At 34.1% G+C, this 22,226-nt stretch overlaps 3 protein-coding genes across 7 annotated transcripts; 1 reads left to right on the forward strand and 2 right to left on the reverse strand.

Moving 5' to 3' along the window:
• Positions 1-98: 98 nt before the first annotated feature.
• Positions 99-7,409, forward strand: LOC111013041 (neurochondrin family protein). 4 transcript variants are annotated; one of them, XM_022287381.2, is made up of 18 exons: positions 99-264; positions 365-557; positions 671-833; positions 1,542-1,678; positions 1,950-2,053; positions 2,173-2,265; positions 2,455-2,548; positions 2,901-3,021; positions 3,109-3,305; positions 4,243-4,334; positions 4,415-4,470; positions 5,211-5,300; positions 5,389-5,488; positions 5,577-5,681; positions 5,770-5,842; positions 6,443-6,606; positions 6,708-6,765; positions 7,216-7,409. In XM_022287381.2, exons 1-18 carry the CDS (start codon positions 262-264, stop codon positions 7,275-7,277), a joined length of 1,905 nt encoding a protein of 634 aa, XP_022143073.1. In that variant the 5' UTR covers positions 99-261; the 3' UTR covers positions 7,278-7,409. The 4 variants fall into 4 exon arrangements, with proteins under 4 accessions (XP_022143073.1, XP_022143085.1, XP_087976007.1 ...); XM_022287393.2 differs by having other exon boundaries at positions 100-264; positions 6,711-6,765; XM_088119881.1 differs by lacking the exon at positions 99-264 and having other exon boundaries at positions 417-557; positions 730-833.
• Positions 7,410-8,302: 893 nt separating this feature from the next.
• Positions 8,303-11,610, reverse strand: LOC111011739 (calcium-binding EF hand family protein). The gene is made up of 7 exons (XM_022285625.2): positions 11,144-11,610; positions 10,907-10,974; positions 10,010-10,233; positions 9,764-9,847; positions 9,275-9,488; positions 8,815-9,111; positions 8,303-8,718 (listed from the first exon to the last, which is right to left on the reverse strand). The coding sequence occupies exons 1-7, from the start codon at positions 11,544-11,546 to the stop codon at positions 8,533-8,535; spliced, it is 1,476 nt and encodes a 491-aa protein (XP_022141317.1). The 5' UTR covers positions 11,547-11,610; the 3' UTR covers positions 8,303-8,532.
• A 2,977-nt stretch (positions 11,611-14,587) lies between these two features.
• Positions 14,588-17,308, reverse strand: LOC111012506 (serine-rich protein-like protein). Of its 2 annotated transcripts, XR_002601591.2 has the most exons (3): positions 16,541-17,308; positions 15,895-16,016; positions 14,588-15,816 (listed from the first exon to the last, which is right to left on the reverse strand). XR_002601591.2 is itself a non-coding variant. In XM_022286680.2 (2 exons), exon 1 carries the CDS (start codon positions 17,196-17,198, stop codon positions 16,554-16,556), a length of 645 nt encoding a protein of 214 aa, XP_022142372.1. In that variant the 5' UTR covers positions 17,199-17,308; the 3' UTR covers positions 14,588-16,016; positions 16,541-16,553. The 2 variants fall into 2 exon arrangements, 1 of the variants encoding a protein (XP_022142372.1); XM_022286680.2 differs by having other exon boundaries at positions 14,588-16,016.
• Positions 17,309-22,226: the final 4,918 nt, after the last annotated feature.

Raw genomic sequence — 22,226 nt, forward strand, 5'->3', positions numbered from 1 at the left:
GTTATGGCCCAGCCCAATTATAAACAAGTGCGGCCCGCATTAGGGTTCCAGTTGCCGGGCCTTGGAATGTGGTGGCGGGAGCCCTCTCGAAGCATCCATGGCCGAATTTCGTTTGGTCGTTCGCTCGTAAACCATAGTTGGAGTTCATAACCTTAACAAGAAAAATCTGAAGGAAGCAGCGAAGACGAAGAGAAGCCGCCTAAATCATCTTCTACATTTGAAATTTGAAATTCCTTCTCCAGTCTCCAGTTCTCCACCTTCATGGTGACTATCTTTCTCTCTTTTTTCGCGAACCTCAGTATTGCATTTCTTAGAATTCTTGTTCTAATCTATGCATATTTGTTTTTGTTTTTACTATTTGTAGGACTTAGAGCAGGATCAAACTACGTCGGTATCCATTGACGATTGCTTGAAGCTGTTGAAGGGAGAGAAGGACGAGCAGCGCCTCGCTGGCCTTTTCTTAGTTACTAAAATTTGCAAGGTGGATGACCACGCCTCTCTTACTAGAGTTTACAATGCCGTTGGAGCGAAGTTTCTTGATCGGCTTCTGAGGACTGGTATGTTGCTTACCACTCCGTGACCATTGTAAACTTACTGGTCGAATTTGTTCTATGTTAGCGTATACGTTTAGATTTGATATATATTATGAAAATTTGTTTGAAACTTCTAGGCATGGGTAAAGGAACTGTTAGTGGACCTGGAGAGGATAATCGCGATGCTTATTTGCAGCTGTCTGTTAGGATTCTGGCTGCGTTTTGCCATGTTCCTGGGATTGCTGCTTCTGAAGAGATGGTTTCGAAGATTCCACTGATATTGGAAACTGCATCCAACCAGTGCGTCCTCTATCCGTAAACTATTTTTTGGTTACATTTCCACTTCAATCAGTCTAATTGGATGCTCAATTATATTGCTTAACTCGCTATTCGTAGGAAGCCTTGAGGGAAAAAAATTGAAAATGAGAATGTTATATCTTGTGATTTGGTCTATTTTTAATGGAAACAATCTGAAACCTGCTTTGATGATATTTTTGGGAGGTGAATAGTATATTTGTTGGTGAGGAAAAATAATTGTTATCGTAACTTGGTCAAGACAACTAACATGAAGTTGGAGAGAACTAGAATGATGAGTTATCCTTTACGAGAATGAGATGATATTGAAGCAAAATACGCCAAATGGGATTAGAAAAGAATTTATTTGTTTCACACGTGTTCTTCTTATCCCGTTACATTTTACAAAGGAAATTTAGAGATAGATCATAAAACATGATTTCAGACTTGCAATATGAATATTTGCTCGACTATCTTTTGGATTTGCAATACGTATATATGATCGATTATCCTTCAGTATTGCTAAATGTTATTTACTTAACTATGCTAAATCTGGCATGAATTTACTTGTGCTCTTGGGATATAGATTCTTATATTAAGAAATCATTGATTGCATTATAGCCTAACTTTCCAGATAACTATTTACATTCTGCTTTCTTGTCCGGTCTAAGTCCGAGCTCTTTGATCGATGTTTTTTTTGGTTGTTTATGCAAGGTCAGGATCTTCCATTTTGGAGGAGTGTCTTGAATTTCTATATTTGGTATCAACTACTTCTGATTCTGGAGTCACCGTTCTGTATAAATCTGGAAGCTTGAAAATTTTAGCTTCTTGGATGTCAGCATTGCCAGATGGTAACCCTTCTCATTATTTTTGAGTTTCACTGAGAAGCCTTGTAGTGGGGGCTCGCCTTAGTTATTGTCTCCATTCTCTATGCCCCTTTTAATTAACTTATGAAAAATTAGGAAGCTTTCCTAATGCTATTTTTAATTATCTTGATCCAGGTCAACATCTGTTAATCTAATTTTTTAGGAAGGCTAATGTGTTGAGAGATGGAAGTAGTGCTCTGTTTCCAAATTACTATGGTGTATGGATATTTGAGCAGCATAAGCTTTTGTTGTGTAGGTTCTCATCTGATGAAGATTTCTACGCAACTTGTTGCATTGATCATAAGTAAGATTTCTTTGGATGTTGTCATCATCAACTGTTTGCCTGAACTCTCGGATATTGTAAGTTCAATTTTTCAGGATAGCTTAATTGTCTTGGTTCTTTTTCCACCCCATAATCTTATTGGGGGGGCAAAATTTCTACCTTCTCCCATAATTGAGTGAATGCATTATCAAATCAGGTTGTTGCTATTGCAAGGCAATTTGGAGTGTCGCATGATGCTATGAAGTTCGAAGCACTCCACCTGCTCTATGCCATCTTGTCCTCAAATTCGGTATGCAACATTTGCCTAGCCTTGTCCAATGCATCACTTGTAGTATGAATCCAATTTGATGCATTTTTTAGTATTATTTTTCATTACTTTCAAAATTCTCATTCCAGTTAGTTCCTGGTTCTGTCATAATCATAAATTTTGTTGTTGCATAGACGTTTAATGATGATTTGGAAATGGCATCATTTTCAGATGCCACTTTATGATGCCCTTCGTTTAGTACCCCCAAATATTTGGTCAAAATATATGCGTGATGGAGTTTCAGCCATTCTTCATAACCGCACAGGTATTATGAGATGAATTTTCTTCAATGTCAAGCATGATTCTTTCTCTTCCCTTTTATATTTATCAACATGAAGATGTGATGAGTGTTTCTTAGGGCTTGAATATAGTATTTGCTAGAGCCTCTCTTTCTTCTTAAAAGAAATGGTTAGGTTGGATAAATTTTGATAATTGTACGTATTCATTTCTTTACAGTAAATTTTCTCTTCTTTTAATCAAGATGTAATTTGTTTGCTCTTCTAATGGAAAAGTGAAAAAAAATTAAAGCATATATTTCAAGTATATTCTCGTAGGGTCTAGTAAGAAGTTTCATGTTCTAACTTATTGAATCTCTTGCTTTGCTATCCTATGTACAGCACCTGCTGAAAAGCTTCAGGCTCTTAGTTTGGCCGAGTCTATGGTATCTATACTAGGAGAAGGTTGGCTGATAGGTGAAATCGAGCTACCTGATGTTCGAGATCCTATTCCATGTGACAGGTATTCACATCTTGCTACCTGTAATAATGCTTTACTATTTTCTCATGTATAATGTTTCATTTTTTTTTTCCTCCCTTTCAATCTCAGATGTCTAATACTTGTCTTAGAGCAGTCAAGAGTTGAGATTGCTGTAATGCTGAATGAACTGGCCTATATGAAGTATGAAGCTTCCAAGAATTCGTCCTTGAAGGATAGTATTCTCTTAAAGCAGCGGAATGTGGCTACTGCTTTCTCTTTGGTGGAAAAGATAATTAAATTTATATCAAATGTTGGTGAAAATCAAGGTACATTATTACATTTGGATGTCACAGATTTGCTAGGTTATGAATTTTATTTATTGGCGTGAGACACTGCTTTTAAATGTCACATTTGGATGTCATTAACTGTTGGTTGAAGAGTACACCAATGTTTGGTTTACTTGATCCAGTTATGATAAATAAATGTTTAGTTATATGCTCACTTAGGAGTACAAACAAATTAAGGAAATTGGTTAATTAAACCAGCCATATGAAAGGGCTGTTTTGTAGTATATTTGGTTAAAACTATGGACTATTCTCAATTTTAGATTATTCTGGAGTGGTCAGATTTTGTACAACTTGAAAATTAAACATGCTTCAAATGGATAGCTCAAGAAAGAGAGGAATGCGGATTGATCTGAATAGAATCACATAAAACTGGAAGAGGTTGAAGCATGGAGTTGTAGATGTATAAGTTGTGGTTGTAAAATAATCCGTTGTTCTATGACCCTTCAGAGGATTCACATGGTAGAATTATTACCTCTATATTACACTGCTGTTTGGCTTGCCTGGTCTTGTTTGGATTCGATGGTCCGTGTACTAGGTTTTTATCTTTATTTTTGGTAATTGGGAGAGAGTCAGAGCTTTGCTCCCCTTTACTTGGGAGCACCCGCACTCGCTCCAAGGCTTGGACTCGGGAGACATCGAAATTTTTTTGTATTAAGCTCAAACGAAGGTTCAAACTTGAGTTGGTATGATCAAAAGACCCCAAGCTCTTGTCAATAGGATCAACCCCGGGGATGTACTAGGTTTTTATAGTTTGAGTATAGAATATGTAGGATTGATGTTTATAAATTGTAAGAGAGGAAACAATTTCATTGAAACATACCTAACCTTGTTGTGACATTGTGATCTAATGTTGACGTTTGGACAATGTATTTAGCAATGCTGAATTACGGTCATTTTATCACTTTATGTTTTGCAGGAGACCTTATTGATGAAAACACTCTCATGAAAGTGATTAGAGGGCTTAATGAGACTACTGGTGTTGTGCTAGAATATTTGCAAGATGCAAAGGTAATTATGAGAATCTCATAGCAGTAGTAGGATGTGATGTTACTGGTTTTTCTTTAGAATTGTGATTTATTATTCTACAGGAGCATGGACAAAGAAAAGGAGATGACATTCTAGCATCTGTGCGTGTTGTTGGGAGGTAAGATATTCGATACTTGTTTGAATCCTGGTGGGAGCTCTGGGAGTGAGATTTAAAAATAGTTTTCTGTTTCTTCATGTTTAAAAGAAAACAGTTTATTGATATTAAAAAATTGTTTAACATGATAATTTCTAAAAAAGTTTTCACGAGTAAAAACAATTGAAAATAAAAACATATTTTGTTATTACTGTTCATATATAATCTTTGGTTATATTGTTTAGTATAATTGATTTTATTATGTTGTATTTTTAAATTAAAATGAATAAAAACACAAAAACAAAAGTATCTTTCCAAATGGTTTTCGAAATTAAAAACAATAGAAAACAGTTCTGAAAGAAATTAATTCATTAAACAGTACTTTTTTTTTTTTTTTTAATATGGAGGTTTGCATGTAATTTGATCCATTCCTAGATAGAAACTTCAGAAGAATGTAGCAAAATCTTCAATGCCTTGCAGTGTAATTGCTGTTGCCTTGACATTGCTTGATAGATGAGGAGTCTTTGCAATGGTGTACCTAAGACCACCAAGTATAAAAATGTGGATTTTCTTCATTCTGTTAGTCTAGTGTATCTGTGAAGTGTGTGAATCGTGTTGCTTCATGCAAGTATAGGGGTTGACGGTCCATGGTGCTCTGTTTCTGGTCTGATTTGGTTTCTCCATACTAGACTGGACTTATATCTTCACTTCATATAAGTTGTTAAGGATACCCTCATATCAACATTATTTTTCTTCTATTCCAGCTATCTTGCACAAACCCCCGATGCATGGGCAGAAAAAGTAAAGGAACTCTTGGACTTTATGTTATCTGTCGAAGGTGAAGATGAACAAAGGTTTGTCAGCTCCGAGTTACTGACAATATGGCGAACATTATATATTTCTGAAGTACCTGAATTTTATTTCTCTATTTCTGAATGTCAGCCCCTTCAACTCCTTATGCTTCTTGCTTCCCATGTTATGTCAAATAACAATGAATGTTGAAGGATGTAAAACTTTGGTTTCTTCCGGAGGTCTGGCAGCTGTAAGTAATTGCAATCTAGAATTTGTTTATATTAATAGCCTTGTGAACTCTTCAATATAAACTGAGCATGGTAAAATTTAGCGAGCAGGTTGTCAGATGCCTAATAAATTTGATTCACGAGCACGGTGGATGGAATGACATTGATGGAAACATCTTCCTAGCATGTGATACGATCTTGAATGTACTTCTGAAGGTACTCATCTGTAAGAGTACCAAATCCTGTCTGTTGAATTATTACTGCCCATCCAATTTTGTGACAAGGTACTTGTATTCTTTACTAGAAAGAGCTAGCTGGACTTCTATGTGGCGAGTTATCTTTTGTTCACCTCTTGGAAGCAATTGCAAATTCGACTGGTATCCTTCTTTGATTACTGCCTACAACCTTTAATTATTGCTTCCATGTTTAGAGATCGTTCTGGTGCGTGCTTTGTTAGAGTCATGTCTTTTTATTTTTTATTATTATTATTATTATTATTTTATGTGAAACAGAAAATTGTATTAGAAAAAAAAGGTAGGGAACAGCCTTGGGGCTGGGAATAGAGGACACCCCTACCTGAACAACCTAAGAGCGGCCTTCAAATTGTTAATAATCATTAGAATACTACGTATGAAGAGCCTTCCTATCATGTCTCACATAATATGTTTGAGTGTAATAGATGAAGAAATTTTTCCACTTTCAATGAAATTAGTTAAAGAGGTTAGGAATCTTTATAGAATGTCATTTAAATGACTTACAACATCTGAGCTATAATCCTTTGAATGGTAAATGAGCTTCTCAATGCTAATAATCTTAAATGTGGAGATGCTAATTCTAGTACAGTTGGTAGAGTTAATATTTTTCTAAAGTTAGTTTCCTTTTAATTTTTTTGAGAAGATATATTGCGAGATGTGCATCATCTAATCTTATGTAAAAAGTCTTGGTTTGTTAATTTAAATTGTTCACTATGGTTGTAGAGGATGTCAATGACCCATCGGTTATCATGATGGCTGGAAGCATATGTTCCCTGATATTTGATTTCACGTCAGAAAATGCTCTTCTAAGCCATCCTAATTTTGCTGATAAATCTCTTGATAGTTTATGCCGACTCTTTTCAAGAATTTTTGCTCTGACTCGACAGGTATGGTAAACAATGTTCTTCCTTTTATGTATTCGCGATGCAAGGCTTGAGATAAGTTTAATGATGCCTTTAAAGCTGACTTATTTTGCTATGGATTCCAGCAGAGCATGAACGATGATGAAATGGCACAGATGGATCTTCTTGAGATTGTCACTTCAGGTTTGCACGACTCTAACATAGCTTTTTTAGGAGAACTTCGGCCTGATTTTCAATCTCATCCCTTGAAAAACACTAGTTTAAATATATATTCACACAAATTTTCAATTTTGTCCCCAATACTTTAACATTTACAATTTTGCCTTCCAAGTTTTTTTTTTGTTTGTTTGTAATATCTACTTTGCTTATTCTCTTTTGGGATATACATTTCACGGTCGTTGGGAGCCATGTCGAACTTGCGTCATGGTTAAGTAACGCTAGGAACTTCATTTTAAGAATTCATCTGTTGTCTATTTCGTTGGTTAACTAAGGTTAATACACTTTGTTACGCATGTTTCTAAAAGAAAAAGGATGATAGTATTTCAGGGTTTTGTAAAATTTAAAAGAAAAAGTGATTGTGTGCGGCATTGAAAGATGGGATAGGATGGTGAAGACAATTAAATTTGATTGCAGGATATTGTGGGTGGGCTGATCGATTCCCGCGTCTTCAAAAGACCATTGCCAGGTTCCGTTAAGTTCAAACATGTATCTCTATCTTTTCTTTTCATTTCACTTCGTAATTTTATGCTGTTAATATTTATTTAATGTATCTAATTGTACTGATATTTTGTTTTCCGTATATGAGCAGTGTAGACGTCTTTCCTTCAGTTTTAGTTTTAACACGAAGGATTATAGAGTCATTTTAGAGATATGAAGAGAGAGATATTTAGATATATGTTTTAGATGGAGGGAAAAGACAAGTTAGAGGAAGGGTAAGTAATAAAAAAAAAATTATGATTTAATTTAGGAATTTACTTACCGTTTCAGAAAGTATTTTCAATATTTCAATGAAGGATCTATTTGGCAACTATCTTGGGTTCATTTAGATAATCAATACTATTTCTACTTTGATGTTCTCAAAATTTGAAAACTAACAAATGTAGTTTTTAAAAATTTTATTTTAAAATTTAATTGAGAATTCAAATGTGTTTCTAAAATAGGTGATAAATATAGTTTAAATTGGAAAAATGGAAAAGATTTTAAGAAGAGCAAGGAATGAAAAAGAAAATTACAGGAGTGTGGTGTTCGTGAATTTTAAAAATTCAATTTTATGGTAATGTTTGACGTCCGCAGTTTTCCCAAATTCCCGTCTTCAAGACTGCGCCATCCAATTTCCTTTTAATTTGTCGAAGGGAATAATAATATGATCCTGCTTTTCCTTGACTTCATGATTACTTCGAATGAATGTAACTTTTTTTTTTTTTTTATCAAATTGTTTTTATTTATCATTCCAAACAATTAACAACCATGCAAATACAAAATAGGAAAAATAATTCAATAAAAGATAAAACAATCATTTATAATTTTAGAACTCCAAGTAGAAATAAATTACAAATGAACATCTTTCGAGTACAACAAATATGTAATTCAAAAGATGCAAATCTTTAATAGTAAAAAAGTAGTTGAAGAATCAAATTCAACATAGCCACCTACCTAGTTGTCGGAATCTACACCCCACCTATGGTGTTAATATTTTGTATTTAGAAGTAACATTAAAGAATAGTGTGGAAATATGACAATATATTATATACAAAGCACTACACAAAATGTTTCAAACTTTCAAACCTAATGACTTAACCATTTAATTAAAATCTTTAGAGTCGGGGGAGAAAATACGCTATTATTTATTATTTATTATTTACATGTCAAAAGCACCTAAGATGAAAATGGGTGGGTAAGCTTTTTACACAGTGACTAATAAACTAAGAAGAAAGCAAACCTGCAAAAAGGTCAACAACTGGTTTCGCAGCGAGAGAAAAGCCCCATCATTCCTGCTTCCACAGGTTGAGCAACATCCTTCTCTCGATTATGCAATACTCTTACAAATTCCTCCGCACTCAGCTCCCCATCACAATTTGTATCAAATACATGAAATATTATGTCCACCACCTCGTCCGACAGAGATATGCCACACACCTGAGATATTACACAAAATCCGCGCTAGTCAAAAAGCGATGCGGTTTGTTGTTCTTCTCGTTTTATATGGAAGTTGAAGGAAGATAAACATGATACCTGGCGTGCAGCCCGCTGAAAATCGTTCTTCGTCAGGAGGCCGTTTACCTTTCCATAACTGAATAATGCCAGAGAAAATGGCTGAAGTTTTCTGCGTAGAGCGGCAAAATCCCTGAACTCCTCCCACGTAATACGAATGTCCCTAACTTGTGGTTTATCGTCCATTCCGTTCACTCGATTGAGCAGCCCGCCTAAATGAGACGAGTCAGCTGAGGCAACCATGGATAATGCGAAGTCCTTTGCGGATATGCTTCCTCTTAATTTATAATCATAATGTGCAAACTCCAATCTCAACATCTACAACACAAATTAATATATTTTGAAGTTCAGAATTCAGATAGAAGGGGAATAAGTAGTTTATAATCTCAAGCAAATTCAAAATGTTGCAAGGAACATTTGTTTTATTTGCAAGTTATAACAAAATTTAGTAAAATTCCACATTCGGTTAGCACCGGATTACCTCTCTCTGCAAATCTTTCATAAATTGGACAAATTTCTCAAGTTGGAGGCATGCATTTCCATCTTCACCAAAGAAGTACTCTACCAAACCTCCATTCTCCACACAGCCATCAACTATTAATCCGCTACGACGTCCATTTCTATGTTGAGCGCCCTGTCTGTTTTGCGAACGCATCAAAGCCATCACTTTCTTGAATTCTTCTTTATCAATCTCTCTACAAAATCCAAAAATTTCACTCAAGGCACCATTTTCATGAAAAAAACGATAAAAAAAAAAAATTGCTCAAGGAGATTGATGGTAGTTTAAAATGTCCTAAGAGTTCAGCATTGAGCTAAAAGATGCTTGGCCCATATGGGACAATAATATATCTATCTATACATGAAGCATGAAACTATGTCCCTAGTGTTCGGGAAAGTCCCAAAACTGCAAGATCTATGTCCCTAGTGTTCGGGAAAGTAAATTTATTAAACAAGGCTACACTTGACGTACCCGTCATTATTGATGTCGAACATTTTAAATGTCACAAGATAACTTGTTTCTGGGATGCTGAGTAGTGTTACCAAAAAGATGTACCTGTTAAGCAAAGAAAATATCTTCAATCCCGAGTATAATTATCCAAAGACTATATGTGAAAAAATATCAAAGGACGTGACAAGTTGAAGATGCAACGGGAAATTAGAATATCATAGCACAAAGAACAAATGCAACATAAAATACAAAATATGGGCAACTCACTCTTTGAAAGATACATGGCCATCATTGTTCAAATCAAACAGCATGAATAAATCAGAAGGGGAACAACGTAGCTCGCCGGGGTTTCTTTCGCCGCTTAAATATCCATCTCTAACAAGATGTGACTCAGAAGGTGGAAAGACAGGAATCACTGCCCGCATTAGATCCATTGGTCGCATGAGCAATTCTCCATCTGGTGCACGAAATGATGCAAAATACTCAAAGACCTTCAGGAAATGAGATGGCAAGAAAAAATGTCAAATATAACAAACTTCGAAATAATCTGATGTAGTTACAACTTACAATCAAATAACTATGAACATGTGGAACCTTATTGCAATGGATAACTGAAGCTCGAGAAGCTCGTAAGTTTTACATTGTTGAAAAGCATAGAAAAATAAAGATAACAGGCAATGATATGTTGTGAGGTAAGAGGTAGCCCGAATCCTCTGGAACAGATCAAGCCTCATTACAGGCTTCTGTAATCCCCAAATTCATAAACATTTTGGTCATGATCACACCACCGGGGTAGGATAGGTACCAATCTTAATAACTAGATTCTAGGGGGAATTTCTAGATGGTCCGAAAGAAATTTTCCTGCAGATTTAGTTGCGAAGAAAGATTTTGATTTCAGGAATTCATCCATACGAATGACGAGTCATAAGATATTTAAATTTAAAAATGACAGTTGCAAGAACAAAAGAACATATAATATATTAACTTTTGTGGGTTGAACCAATCAATAAACCCTTGCTTAATCTTCTTTTCTCCTTTTGTGTCAGCAAGAGAAAACAAGACACAATGCAGCACAACCACAAAAGAATTCGAAAATCCTTAAATAAGACTGGCACGATTGACAAATCATCCGCAAGGTAAAAACACAATCTAAGTAGACGATACCTTCTCGGGAGGGCTGTATAATCGAATGCGTCTCTCGTAATTGAAGAATACCTTTCGTCGAAATTCCTCTGCGATAACAAAACAGAAAGAAACAAAGAGTTAACAATGTTAACACAATTTCATTTCCCTCCCTCTTTCCCGCCATGTTACACCTCAACTCTCCTCACCATTTCTACTCCCCCAAACCGGACAAAATAACGAACAATCCAAGAAATCTGAAGAACGATCACCACCAACCTCTGAACAGAAACTTGGAGGAGATTTCCGGCAGAGAAAATTTCCGGAAAAAAGAAGTCGAATACGGCTGCTCGACGACATCATCTTCAGCATTATTCACCACAGTTGAATCGGCAAAAGCTAATACAGGCGAATCAGAAGTGCCAGACACATAAAGAAACCCTAAGCCGGAGGCAAGCAAAATTCCTGAGGCCAACTTGAGGAAGGAACCACCAATAGAAGCAGCGATCCGCAACCGATCGCCATCCGAACTCGAATCGGTGAGCAGAGGCCGCAAAATCGATGAAGACGATGAAATCGAAGTCGAAGTCGAAATTTGATTGAACGGGAGCCATCGGATCGAGTAGAATGGGAGAATGGATGGTGAGGATCTCCGGAGAGATCGTAGAGACGGCATAGCCATGGAGAGAAGTGTTAGTTAAATGTTGAGAGAGAGAATAGAGAGAGCCGGGAAGGAAAATAAAGGAGTTGAACCCGGTTGGGAATAAATAGTACACGGGTTTTGTTGTGGCCTGTGGGCGCCGCCAATACAATTTGGGCCGGTTTGGGCCAGTCGTGGTTGGGCCTAATGTTGGTTCGACCTAACTTGGATAACATCTTGGCCCGGTTCTTAATGACAAAAAAAAAGAAAAAAGAACTCATATCTAAACTTTGCCATTTTATCCTAAAAAACATATCTTTTTAAAATCTTTCTGTCTATCCTTCTTGTCTTAAATAAACGTTTAAAAATATCATTTTGACCAAATATTTATTAATATTTTGAATAAAATATTGATGTGATAATCAATGGTTTAAAAGTGGAAGAAGTAAGGAATTGGTTATCATTTTTAAAAAAAGAATAGGGGTAAAATTGAATGGTCGATAATTGTATTGAAATTTTTTAAATAATAAAGATATTTTTTAACTAATAGCAAATTTCGGTGTTTTTTTCCCGAAAACAAAAACAAAAACAATCATATGCCCTGCAAATAAGGACGTTCCAGAAAAAGGAAAATATGAAGGGTCAAAAAATAGTTTATGCTATGTTTGTCCTTTTGGTCCGACTGAAAACTGAAAAACACTTTCCTTTCTAAGGGCCTATTTGAAAATAAATTTATAATTAGTATTTTAGCGAAAAAGATTTAATGATAATTGATTTTGTATTTTAATGTTTGGTTACCTAGAGTGATTTTTATATAATTAAAAATGACTCGGAATGGTTAATATTTTAGGTAAAATTTTCTTAACAAAAAAATTATTTTAGAGAAAATAGAGAAATTAAAAATTTAGAAGATATTACAAAAATAGAGAAACAAATGAGATAATAAACAAAATCAAAGATAACAAATTTAGAAAGTGATAAAAAAAATTTAGAAATGAAAAAAATAATAGTTCTCAAATTTTAAAGGTGAAATAGAAGGATAAATTTGAAATTTAAAACAATAACCATTTTAAAAAAAAAAAAACTAATTTTAGAGTGAATAAAAAGTGATTTATGACCAACTATAAAAATTAGGTATGAATTAATTTGAAAGTTCAAAATTAAACTAAGCCTAAATTATAAAATATAAATTGAATTATTACTCAAATTATGGGACCAGAGTTGTAATAACAAAAAAATCAATATGATATTTTAAATATATTGTTGGTGTCAAAAATATGACTTAACATAATGGTGAGATAAGAATAGATCATTTTAGGGATCAGATGATAATACCTTGAAGATAAACAACGGTCGAGTTATTAAGCTTCTCATTTTGTAAGGGTGAATAGCTCGTTCTGGTGGCTGACTTATTTAGCTCATCCACAAATAAGCGTGAATAGCTCATTCTAGTGGTGGACCTATTAAGCTCTATCACAGTAGTACTGAATAGCTCAACCAAACTGAAGATCACCTTGAAAATGTTAAGCATCGAGGTGTCATGTCCAACTGTCTCTAACCGCATAACGACTCATCAGAGAGCATAACAAAATGATTGTAAGTCTCGTCTCCTTACACTCTATAACTAAAGAAATCATTATGTTCCTAGTATGCAATCTAATTCATCAAATTGACAGTTTAGATCGATCTTTTACTAACTTCAACATTAGAGTATTTGTTTCTTTCTCGAGGTCTTTCTCTCACACAGCTCTCTCGATTGCGCAAGCTCTCAAGAAGGTCAGGTATTAATATATATATTTACTTAATTTTTTTTAAAACAAGAGCGAGTCATTTGATATTTGAATGATACAGACTATAGAGGTTAACTTGATTTTTTAAATAGATAAAGTTTTGAACATTAGTTTTAAAAAAGAGAGATAGAGAGAGAAAGGGACAGCTGGAGCGCAATCAAATGGATTTATTATCTTTTTATTATTTAAAAAAAGGAAACAATATAAAAAGGGGTTTGTATTTTATTTGAGGTTTTATTGTGTGTGGGGAAGAGCAGCAACAACTCCCATATGATTTTGAGGAATGCGATTGCCAGCTGGATCTGAGTTTGCACCGAAAAACGCGCATTCGGATTTTGGAATTCCGCCCATTGTATTACGCTGCACCAACACGTGGACTAGATTCCCCCACCTTGCCGCCGCTCTTTCGTTTCAATTAATTAAATTTTAATTTTACCACAAATTAATAATTTAGTTACAATACAACACTTTACTTTTATCCAATTTTAATTCAAATTTTTTTAATTCCAAACTGTAATCTTCATCAACTTTTAAAAAATATTGTAATTTCTACCATTTTGATTTTTTTTTTTGCAAACAACTGTTGATAAATACAAGAAATCTATTTTTTAATTATATGGAGTTCGCAATTTACTCCCTTAGATATATGAGAGAAAAATCACAAAAATATTTTAAATTTATATAGGTGGTTAATTGTTATTGGAGAGTTTTTCGATAATTTTAATGATTATTAGAGAGCATCAACGTTGTTATCTAATGCAATAATTTCTTCTAATTAGCATTAGGGTCCAATAAGTCTAAAGCTAGGGGAGAAGCTAAATCGAAGGGATTTTTAGACGTCGATAGAAATGAAAACTACACGAACTAAGCTTTTATTCTATGTATGATTTTTTTTTCGTTTACCCTTATGGTCATACAAATAATGTGGAACAAAAAGATTAAAATATTATTTTGGTTTATATACTTTTAAAATGTTTATTTCCATCTCTATGCTGAACTTTTGTTATTTTAGTCTCTATACTTTTAAAATGTTGGTTTTCGTCTATACTTTTAAAAATCGATTGTTTTGTCCCACTGCATTTTTTGAAATGTATTCATGACTTTATATTGAAGAGTTCCCATGTGTTAAAATTTTGAAAACTAAAACTAAAATGTTACATTTTTACAATTTCAATTATCAAAGAGGCTAAAATAAACTAAAAAAAAGCCGAAAACACGATAACTAAAATGATCATTTTAAAAGTGGAGCGACGTAAATAAACAAAAGCTCAAAATAAAACGACAAAACTAGTATTTAAAAAAAAAAAACTTTTTCTTATATGAAAAAAGATTTAAGTTGAGTCCAAATAATTAATTTTTTTGGCTAGAAAAATGTGTGGACGTTAAATAGGAATGAATAAAGTGGTGGTGGAGTCGCCCTTTGAAATTCCCACTAGTATATTGGAACATATTTGAAATTTAGTAGGCAACTCAATTTATTTGTTTTAGTATAAACTCTGTCAAAGAGAAAATTTTAGTAAAAACTCAATATCAATTTGAACCCTATAAATTTAACTTTTAAAAGTTCACTTCAATCCTCACAATCGCTGTCAACAAAAAAAATTAAAATTATTCCTTACAATTATATTAAATTCACTGAATTGTCCATATCATTATAAATTTAATCATTACGTGATATTGAAGAATTAGAACTTAAGAATGGATGCAAAAATAGAAAGAAAAAAAAAGGGTAAATTTTCGAATAGCTAAAAGATCATTCACTATAATTCTTAAAACTTAATTAGATAACAAATTAAAACTTTTAAAATAAATTAAAATCAGACCGTTATTAAAAAAAAAAAAGATCCATTAAAAAGTCCAAGCCAGTCCTGTTTTTTCGGCCAAGAAAAAAAAAGCCGATCCAGTTTTAATATTTAATTTAAAAATTTTTAAAGTTAAAACCCAGAACCATAAAGTCGACACTGCCGTTGGGGTCACAAGAATCTCGGCCTCACCGTCATGGGCCCCACTTATTTTCCAAAATCAATACTCTCCAACCAAATTTACTGTGCTACCATTCCTGGCTTATGTCTGCCTCACCTCTCAGTCATTTCCAGCACATATGGTCCCATTCCTTATCTATTTATTTATTTTTAATTATTATTTTCCTTTTGGATACTCCCTCTTCACCTCATTTTCACGTATGGTAAATCCAGCCAACTCTGAACTGTTAAATTTATTCACATTTCCTTATCCAGAAGTTCTCTCTTTTTTCTTGGAGCCGAATCTGATTAGAAACCACTCCATAGTTGTTTTTTCTTTAATTTTCCTTCATTAAGATCTGTCTCAATTTCACTTGTAAAGTTTCTTCATGGTAAAAATAAGGTCCGATGGGCCTGGGCCCATTCGCCATTTTAACGAACGATCTTCACCTGGTCAAAAGTCAAAGGTCAAAGTTTCATAAGTTTCGACTTTCCAACATCTCTGAGCTCAAAGAACCTCAGCGCAGGAATCGTGACGACATTATCACCGAGCGGCACGTCCTGCACCAAATAAATATTTCACAACAATAACAAATAAAAATTCAAAATTAAATACGGATAAAAAAATAAAAAAAATACCTGGCACCGGAAAGAACACGACGGAGTAAACGGAACACGTGAAACGACGGGGGGCGAAAATCACGACGAACGCAACCAACCCGACGGTAACGTACGACGACGGCATAAACGGAATCCCAACGCTGCATACAAATGAATTTTCACGGATCACGTTTCGCATCCCAACGGGGTTTAAACCTTTTGAAAAGTAAAGCCGGTTACAGGTTACTTCATGTTGAATTTATTCTTTGAATTATATTCTCTTTTTTCTTTTTCCTCTCTTTCTTTTGTTCAATTGGTAATAGAAAAATGTCCGAAATTCTCCTTCCACAGCTAATGATGTTTTTATGTACAAAGGGTAATTCGTTGGATTTTCTTCTTCAATCCTCTGCCAAAACCACGAAGGGATTTCGACTGTTGAAACATCCCTCCGTACAGAACTCGGCGAGCCGACTCAGTCCCGCTTCGTAATCAAAAGCTGAACTCATCACGAGTTACATACTCGGCAAACAAACAAATCTACTAAAATTCACCTCAGATACCGCCTGAAGATCAGCTCTGTATGTGTTCTTTTCGCTATAACTCTTAATCAGAAACTTTCACGAATCGATGCTTCTTCTACTGCTTTTTCGAACCTGAGATCATAAAGATTTAGACATCACCGTACCTTCTGCTGAAATTCACGCATCGTCGGCTTTGGACATGACCGAGAGCCGACTGGATCTCGGTTGGAACGCCGCTCTCCTCCTCTGCTGGTGCGAAGAAGGCCGAATCAGAGTCGTCAATGCTCTCTTCATCCATTCCCCTTCCACTCCGCCGATTCGAACAAGCGAGTTCGCCATAGCCGATCTCCGCATATTCAACCTGGTAGAAGGAAACGACACCGACTGCCCGTGGCCTCCGCTACTGGAAACATTCTTATGGAGACTGCACCGGAAAGAGCCTGGATGCGTCGTCGGAGAGCACATACAGGTCTTCTTAACATTAGAAACCGGACGATTCTTCCTGGAAACAATAACGGATCGATTCGGAGAAATGGAACGGTTATCGATAAAGAAACGGACAGAAGGAGCAAGTGAAGGAGATGAATAAACGTTAACACGGCTGGGAGAGGTGGATCGAGGTTGATGATGGCTGCGGAAATCACGATGGTCATCGTGACGGAAAGCGGAGGAAGAGGAGTAAAAGCTTGAGCTAGTGGAGGAAGCAAAAGCCGATGTAGAAGACGACAAAGAAGGGGAGTTACAGAACCTGCCGCCCGGCGAGAGTGATCGGATCACCGGGCCGCTGGATCTGGTTTTCGAGGAAGAAGATGAAGTCACCATTGGAGACCAGAGGAGAGAGAGAGAAGAAGAGGAGAGAGAAAGCGAAGAAGAAGGCTGTCGTGTACCCTCTCTAGGGGGCCCCTCGGGGCGTTAGTTTGGCAAACCTAACGATTCTCAAAGGCCAGTTTTATAGATCAGAAATAATCGGGTCGGATCGTAATTAAGTGGAAAATTGGGGGTATTTCTGGAAATCAGGGGAGTCAGTTGACTTAACCATGGTAGAGTTAAGAGAGTGGTTAGGGTTTTGAGGAGAGGGTCGGTTGGAGGAGCGTTGGGATTCTTAATCTAACGGCTGAAACGGGCATTGACTGTGGAAGAAGACGAAAATGGGAGCCGTTTATCCAGCTTTTATGATCTTCAGAGTTTGCCACGTATTAAGATGCTTCTGACAGAAAAGATATGGGAAAGTACGAAAAAATCAGGTCCGGTTTCGTTTATTTACAGTTTTGCCATTGGGTGAGGATTTGCTCGGGCGACAGGCGTTGTGACCACGGTATCCATTGCGTGAGCTCCACGTAATGTAACTGTAAAGATTTCTCTTGCTTGTGATGGGTGACGGCCAAACCGTAATGTAAATTTCAGCATTTTTTCTCTTGCAACTTAAGTTGTCAAAAAAATAAATAAATAACTTCGTTCAAATATTTGTAAATAATTTCTTGTTTACAATGTTACCTTACAAAATAGGGCATCAACGAGGCGGGACGAGGTGGAGCCATTTCCATCTCTTGGGATTTTCTCTCCATCCACACCATCGTATCCAAAATTTTGAGGCATGGACGAGACAGGAATTTTCGATCAGGATGGATTCCCGCGAGGAACCAATCCCCGATATACATATATGTTACATTTTTTTAAAGAGATTTATAAATATTTTAATTCTTTGAAAAATATAAATAGAATAGAGTAAAATTTAATTAAATACCATTCCAATGTTTTAAAAAATTAAAAATGTGTTTATAAAAATTAATATTATCATATGTAAAAATTAATAAAATGTTAAATGAGGGAGGGGTGGAGAGATTTTTTTCCATCTCCATCCTTGCCAGAGACCGAATTAGGATCTCCGGTTTGACTCCGTCTCAGGTCAAATCGAAAATTTTCCGACTCGACCAGATTGAGTACTAGTAAGGATTGGGTGCTACAAGTTTTTTTTTTTTTTTTACATCCCTACTCGCCAAAGTTGAATTTGAAATACCAATTCTAATGACACTGCTGAATTTTTCTTTGTTTGGATTAATTGTCCACATATTTGCAAGTTTAATTTTCATCGATGTCTATTATATATTAATCTTAACAATTCATGTGGTTAACAAACGAATATTATTTCATTTTTTTAGTTCAGTAAAGAAGTCGAATTTGAATTTACAACTCCCAAAAATGTAAATAATTTCCTACCCAATTGAGTTATATTGTCATGGCTGATGGGACCAATATTTCACGAAAACATTATTACAATTTACTGTCATGAATTAATTCACTTCTGAAATGGTCCGACGCAGTAAAAATTGTATCTTGATTTGGTGGAAAGATTTGGAATTGGTCGAAAGACATGTGGTGTGGTAAAATTGAAACGATCCGTCGGCTGGGGCTGCAATTGTTGACGAATTTTTGAGTTGATTCAGTCATTTTTTAAATTGTCGCCGATGGCTAATGATAACATTCCGTACGACATGTCGAGATTCTGAAAAAGGAAACAGAGTAAACATAACGTTACTGGAGAAAGTGACGATGCGGAATTTAGTAAACTGGGAAAAAAAAAAAAATAATCAATTGGGAAATTTTAGTTGACAAATCTAAGAGGGGCGGGAATCACGTAATTAAATGTGGATGGTCGATTTACAGCTGTCAAAATATAAGTCTATATGAAAAATGGAAATTTCAACACTCAATTCAATTATCTACTAGAAATTAGTGTTGGTTTTAATGGACGAGGTGTGTTAAAAGTTGACTAATCTTTTTTTATTATTTTCAAAAAATGTTTATATTTTACAAATAGGAACTAATTTGGGATCGGACCAGATCGGACTGGGAAATCTTGGGTTTGGATATAAACCAGGGATTTTAATTTCGGTCTACGCCCCGTTTAATATAAAATAATTACATATAATAATATTAATAATCTATTAACTTTTATAAACATATTATTATATTTTAAAAGGACCATTATAAAAAATCAAAACGTTTTTCTAAGAAAAAAAAATAGGTAAATTATAAAAGTAAAAACAGTGGAATCTGTTGGTAAAAAATATTGAGATAATTGTTAGTCTAAATATTATTTAGGAATATATGCACTTCTTAGCATCGACCCCATAAAAATTTTGATTTTAATTATACTACTTTTTTAGTTTTTGATGTTAATGTTATTAACGATATAGAAGTATATTCTAAAATTTTTGGAGATGTAATTGACAATTTTTTTTCTTAATTTAGAGATTAAATATATGTAATATTAAAAATATGGGACAACTTTGAGACAATATTTATAACTTATTTAAAAAAAATATATAACATTTTATAGTTTTTTTAAAATACAGTTTGTCGTGCATTGACATTTCATATTGTCAAATGTCAATGAAAAATTACATAATTTAATGCTATAGTTCGTAGAATTGCAATAATGAGTATATTTTAACATAGATGATATTGATATTTATAAGTAATAACTATATTGTTGGCCTTTGATTTCCCGCAAGGGTTGGTTACCCCTCATCCGGCTGAATAAATTATAGGAAAGTTGGCAAATAGATACAAAAAAATTCCAGCCTAAATTGTCAAATCTCTCCGGTTGAATATCTTTTCAACCATGAATATTGTCAATTGATTTTGAGTTAGAAACCATGAATATTGACATGCTATTAGAGTCCAAAAACTCAAACAAGTATCTGGTCAAAACATGAGATTTGACCAAGATCGATGAGAAAAAAGAGCTACGATCTTGATGGGACATGTTAAAGATCTCAATCGAAAAGAGAAGAGACCTAGATTTATATATAATGGCATGGACTGCTCTTTCTCATTGTCAATTGATTTTGACATGGAACCCTATGAATATTCATATAAATAAATAACGATGAATTTTATCATTTGTTTAAAAAATACTTATGGCAAAATTTTCGATATTGTCCTTGATCTTTTATAAACGTTTCAAAATACTTTTTGAGTTGAATGACTGATAATTAATGTGTAAATTTATCTAGAACAATTAGCTGACACATCAAAACAAATTTGACCTTTAACGATCAATTGTAGGTTTGTTATTGTTTTTAAGCTTCTATGTTAATTGCTTTCTATAATGAAGATTGTCTCGACGAATCAACACTAGTATTTTTGGACATGTGTTTTCTAACTTTAAAGTTCGTACGAGTGAGCGAACGAAAAAGAAGAAGTGTTTTGTTGATATATGTAGTAACTTTAAAATATTTTAAGTTTTTCTAATTTCAACCATACTTACGTTTCTCTCACCGTAATTTTCATTTAAATGCGGTGCCAATTCATTGATGTACTCCTCTACTCTCGTATTGTAATACGTCATCGAGGCTTGTTATGTAGGAATATACTATAATACATTGAGGGTTAGTGATAATTTGTTAGATCAGAAAGTTGTTATCGAGAATATAAACCCCGTCCCATATTTTGATGAAAATGATTGAAAGGCAAATCACATGGGATGAAAGGTGAAGACATTAAAAGAGTGGTAGGGTGATGGGGAAGCAAGATTGTGGCATGTTGCAATTGGGTTGCCCATAAAGAGGAAGCACTCTCCACTTTCGCCGCTCATACGTCTCAACTTCTGTTGTCCGGTTGGTGATGTATCCCCCATGACAGTCCAATCCCATTATCCAACGCTCAAATTTAAATAATTTTAGATATATATATATATATATATATTTTACGCTGTTTTGTCATGGTTAACACTTAACAAATAGGTTTTTTTTAAGGGTAAAAACATATACTTTCAAAACATTCGTTTTAGTTTTTATACATCTTTTAGTACACTAAGTGGGATTTAGAGAATTCGAACTCATGAGATCTCGATAAGGAACAGATACCAATTACCTAAGTTCATGTTGGCAATCTCTATATTTTTAAATAGTGACAATTTTGATATTTGTTTGAAAATTTTTAACAAAAATTTTATATACAATTGAAACTCTCAAATAAAAATTTATGACTACATTTCAAGACACTTCTAAGAAATGACATGAAAATGAAAATAAATATACTAAAATGTGTTCGACACTTTAAAAGTAAAAGTCAAAAGTGTATAGACCAAAATAGTGTATATATATATATTTTTTTTTAACAGAGTATTTTTTTTTATCGTTAGACCAAAATAATATTAAAACCTAATTTGTTTTATATATTATTTTAGTCATTTTTATTTTTATTTTGTGGAAAACATTTTAGTCATGGAGTTGAAATTTTTCTGAAAAAAATATATTCAATAACAATCACTGAAATATGGCCACTTGAAGCCGACCAAAGTTGGAACCAAGAAGATAGGAGATGAGGCAATTAAATATTTGTGTTTTTATATGGGTGTGTTTGTGCCTATTTATAAAAATATCGTTACAAACTTTTATATAAGTTTGTAATTTATGCTATTTTTATAAAAATTTTAAACCTAATACTAGAAATATAAATACATAGTATTTTTTACTATTTTCTATACAACAAACAGAGTCCGAGTTACTAATATTATAACTAGTTTAACTCTTCAACTTTGTATTTGTTTATTCGTATTATTGGTTTACACCAAGATTTTAGTACGGGGAACAATTTTTTTATTTTTTAAAGCACAATTGTTAAGAAGAGAATGATAAATAGCTAAAATGTTTTTTCTTTTTTTTTTTTAATATAGTTTTGAGTGCTTTACCAGAATGATCCAAGAACAAAAAGATGTTTAGAAAAGAAAAGATAATAACGTATGCAATTAAAACACATTAATTTTGGGCTTGAATTTTATATTAAAATTTTGAAATAAATTAATGTGGACCCAATCCCTTGGCTCCAAGCCATCTCCTCCAT

Source organism: Momordica charantia (assembly GCF_013281855.1).
Source record: "Momordica charantia cultivar OHB3-1 chromosome 11 unlocalized genomic scaffold, Mcharantia_2.0 BLBB01000011.1, whole genome shotgun sequence".
NCBI classification, from domain to species: domain Eukaryota; kingdom Viridiplantae; phylum Streptophyta; class Magnoliopsida; order Cucurbitales; family Cucurbitaceae; genus Momordica; species Momordica charantia.

Excerpts from the sequence above, each read along its gene's own strand:
- LOC111013041 (XM_022287381.2), top strand. Across the intron at positions 834-1,541 it reads TTGGAAACTGCATCCAACCA|GTCAGGATCTTCCATTTTGG; the intron begins GTGCGTCCTCTA and ends TGTTTATGCAAG. Across the intron at positions 5,489-5,576 it reads CTTCCGGAGGTCTGGCAGCT|GTTGTCAGATGCCTAATAAA; the intron begins GTAAGTAATTGC and ends TTTAGCGAGCAG.
- LOC111011739 (XM_022285625.2), bottom strand. The coding sequence starts at position 11,546 with ATGGCTATGCCGTCTCTACGATCTCTCCGGAGATCCTCACCATCCATT. Across the intron at positions 9,489-9,763 it reads TTCGACATCAATAATGACGG|AGAGATTGATAAAGAAGAAT; the intron begins GTACGTCAAGTG and ends TGGATTTTGTAG. Across the intron at positions 8,719-8,814 it reads TTCAGCGGGCTGCACGCCAG|GTGTGTGGCATATCTCTGTC; the intron begins GTATCATGTTTA and ends GTAATATCTCAG.
- LOC111012506 (XM_022286680.2), bottom strand. The coding sequence starts at position 17,198 with ATGGTGACTTCATCTTCTTCCTCGAAAACCAGATCCAGCGGCCCGGTG.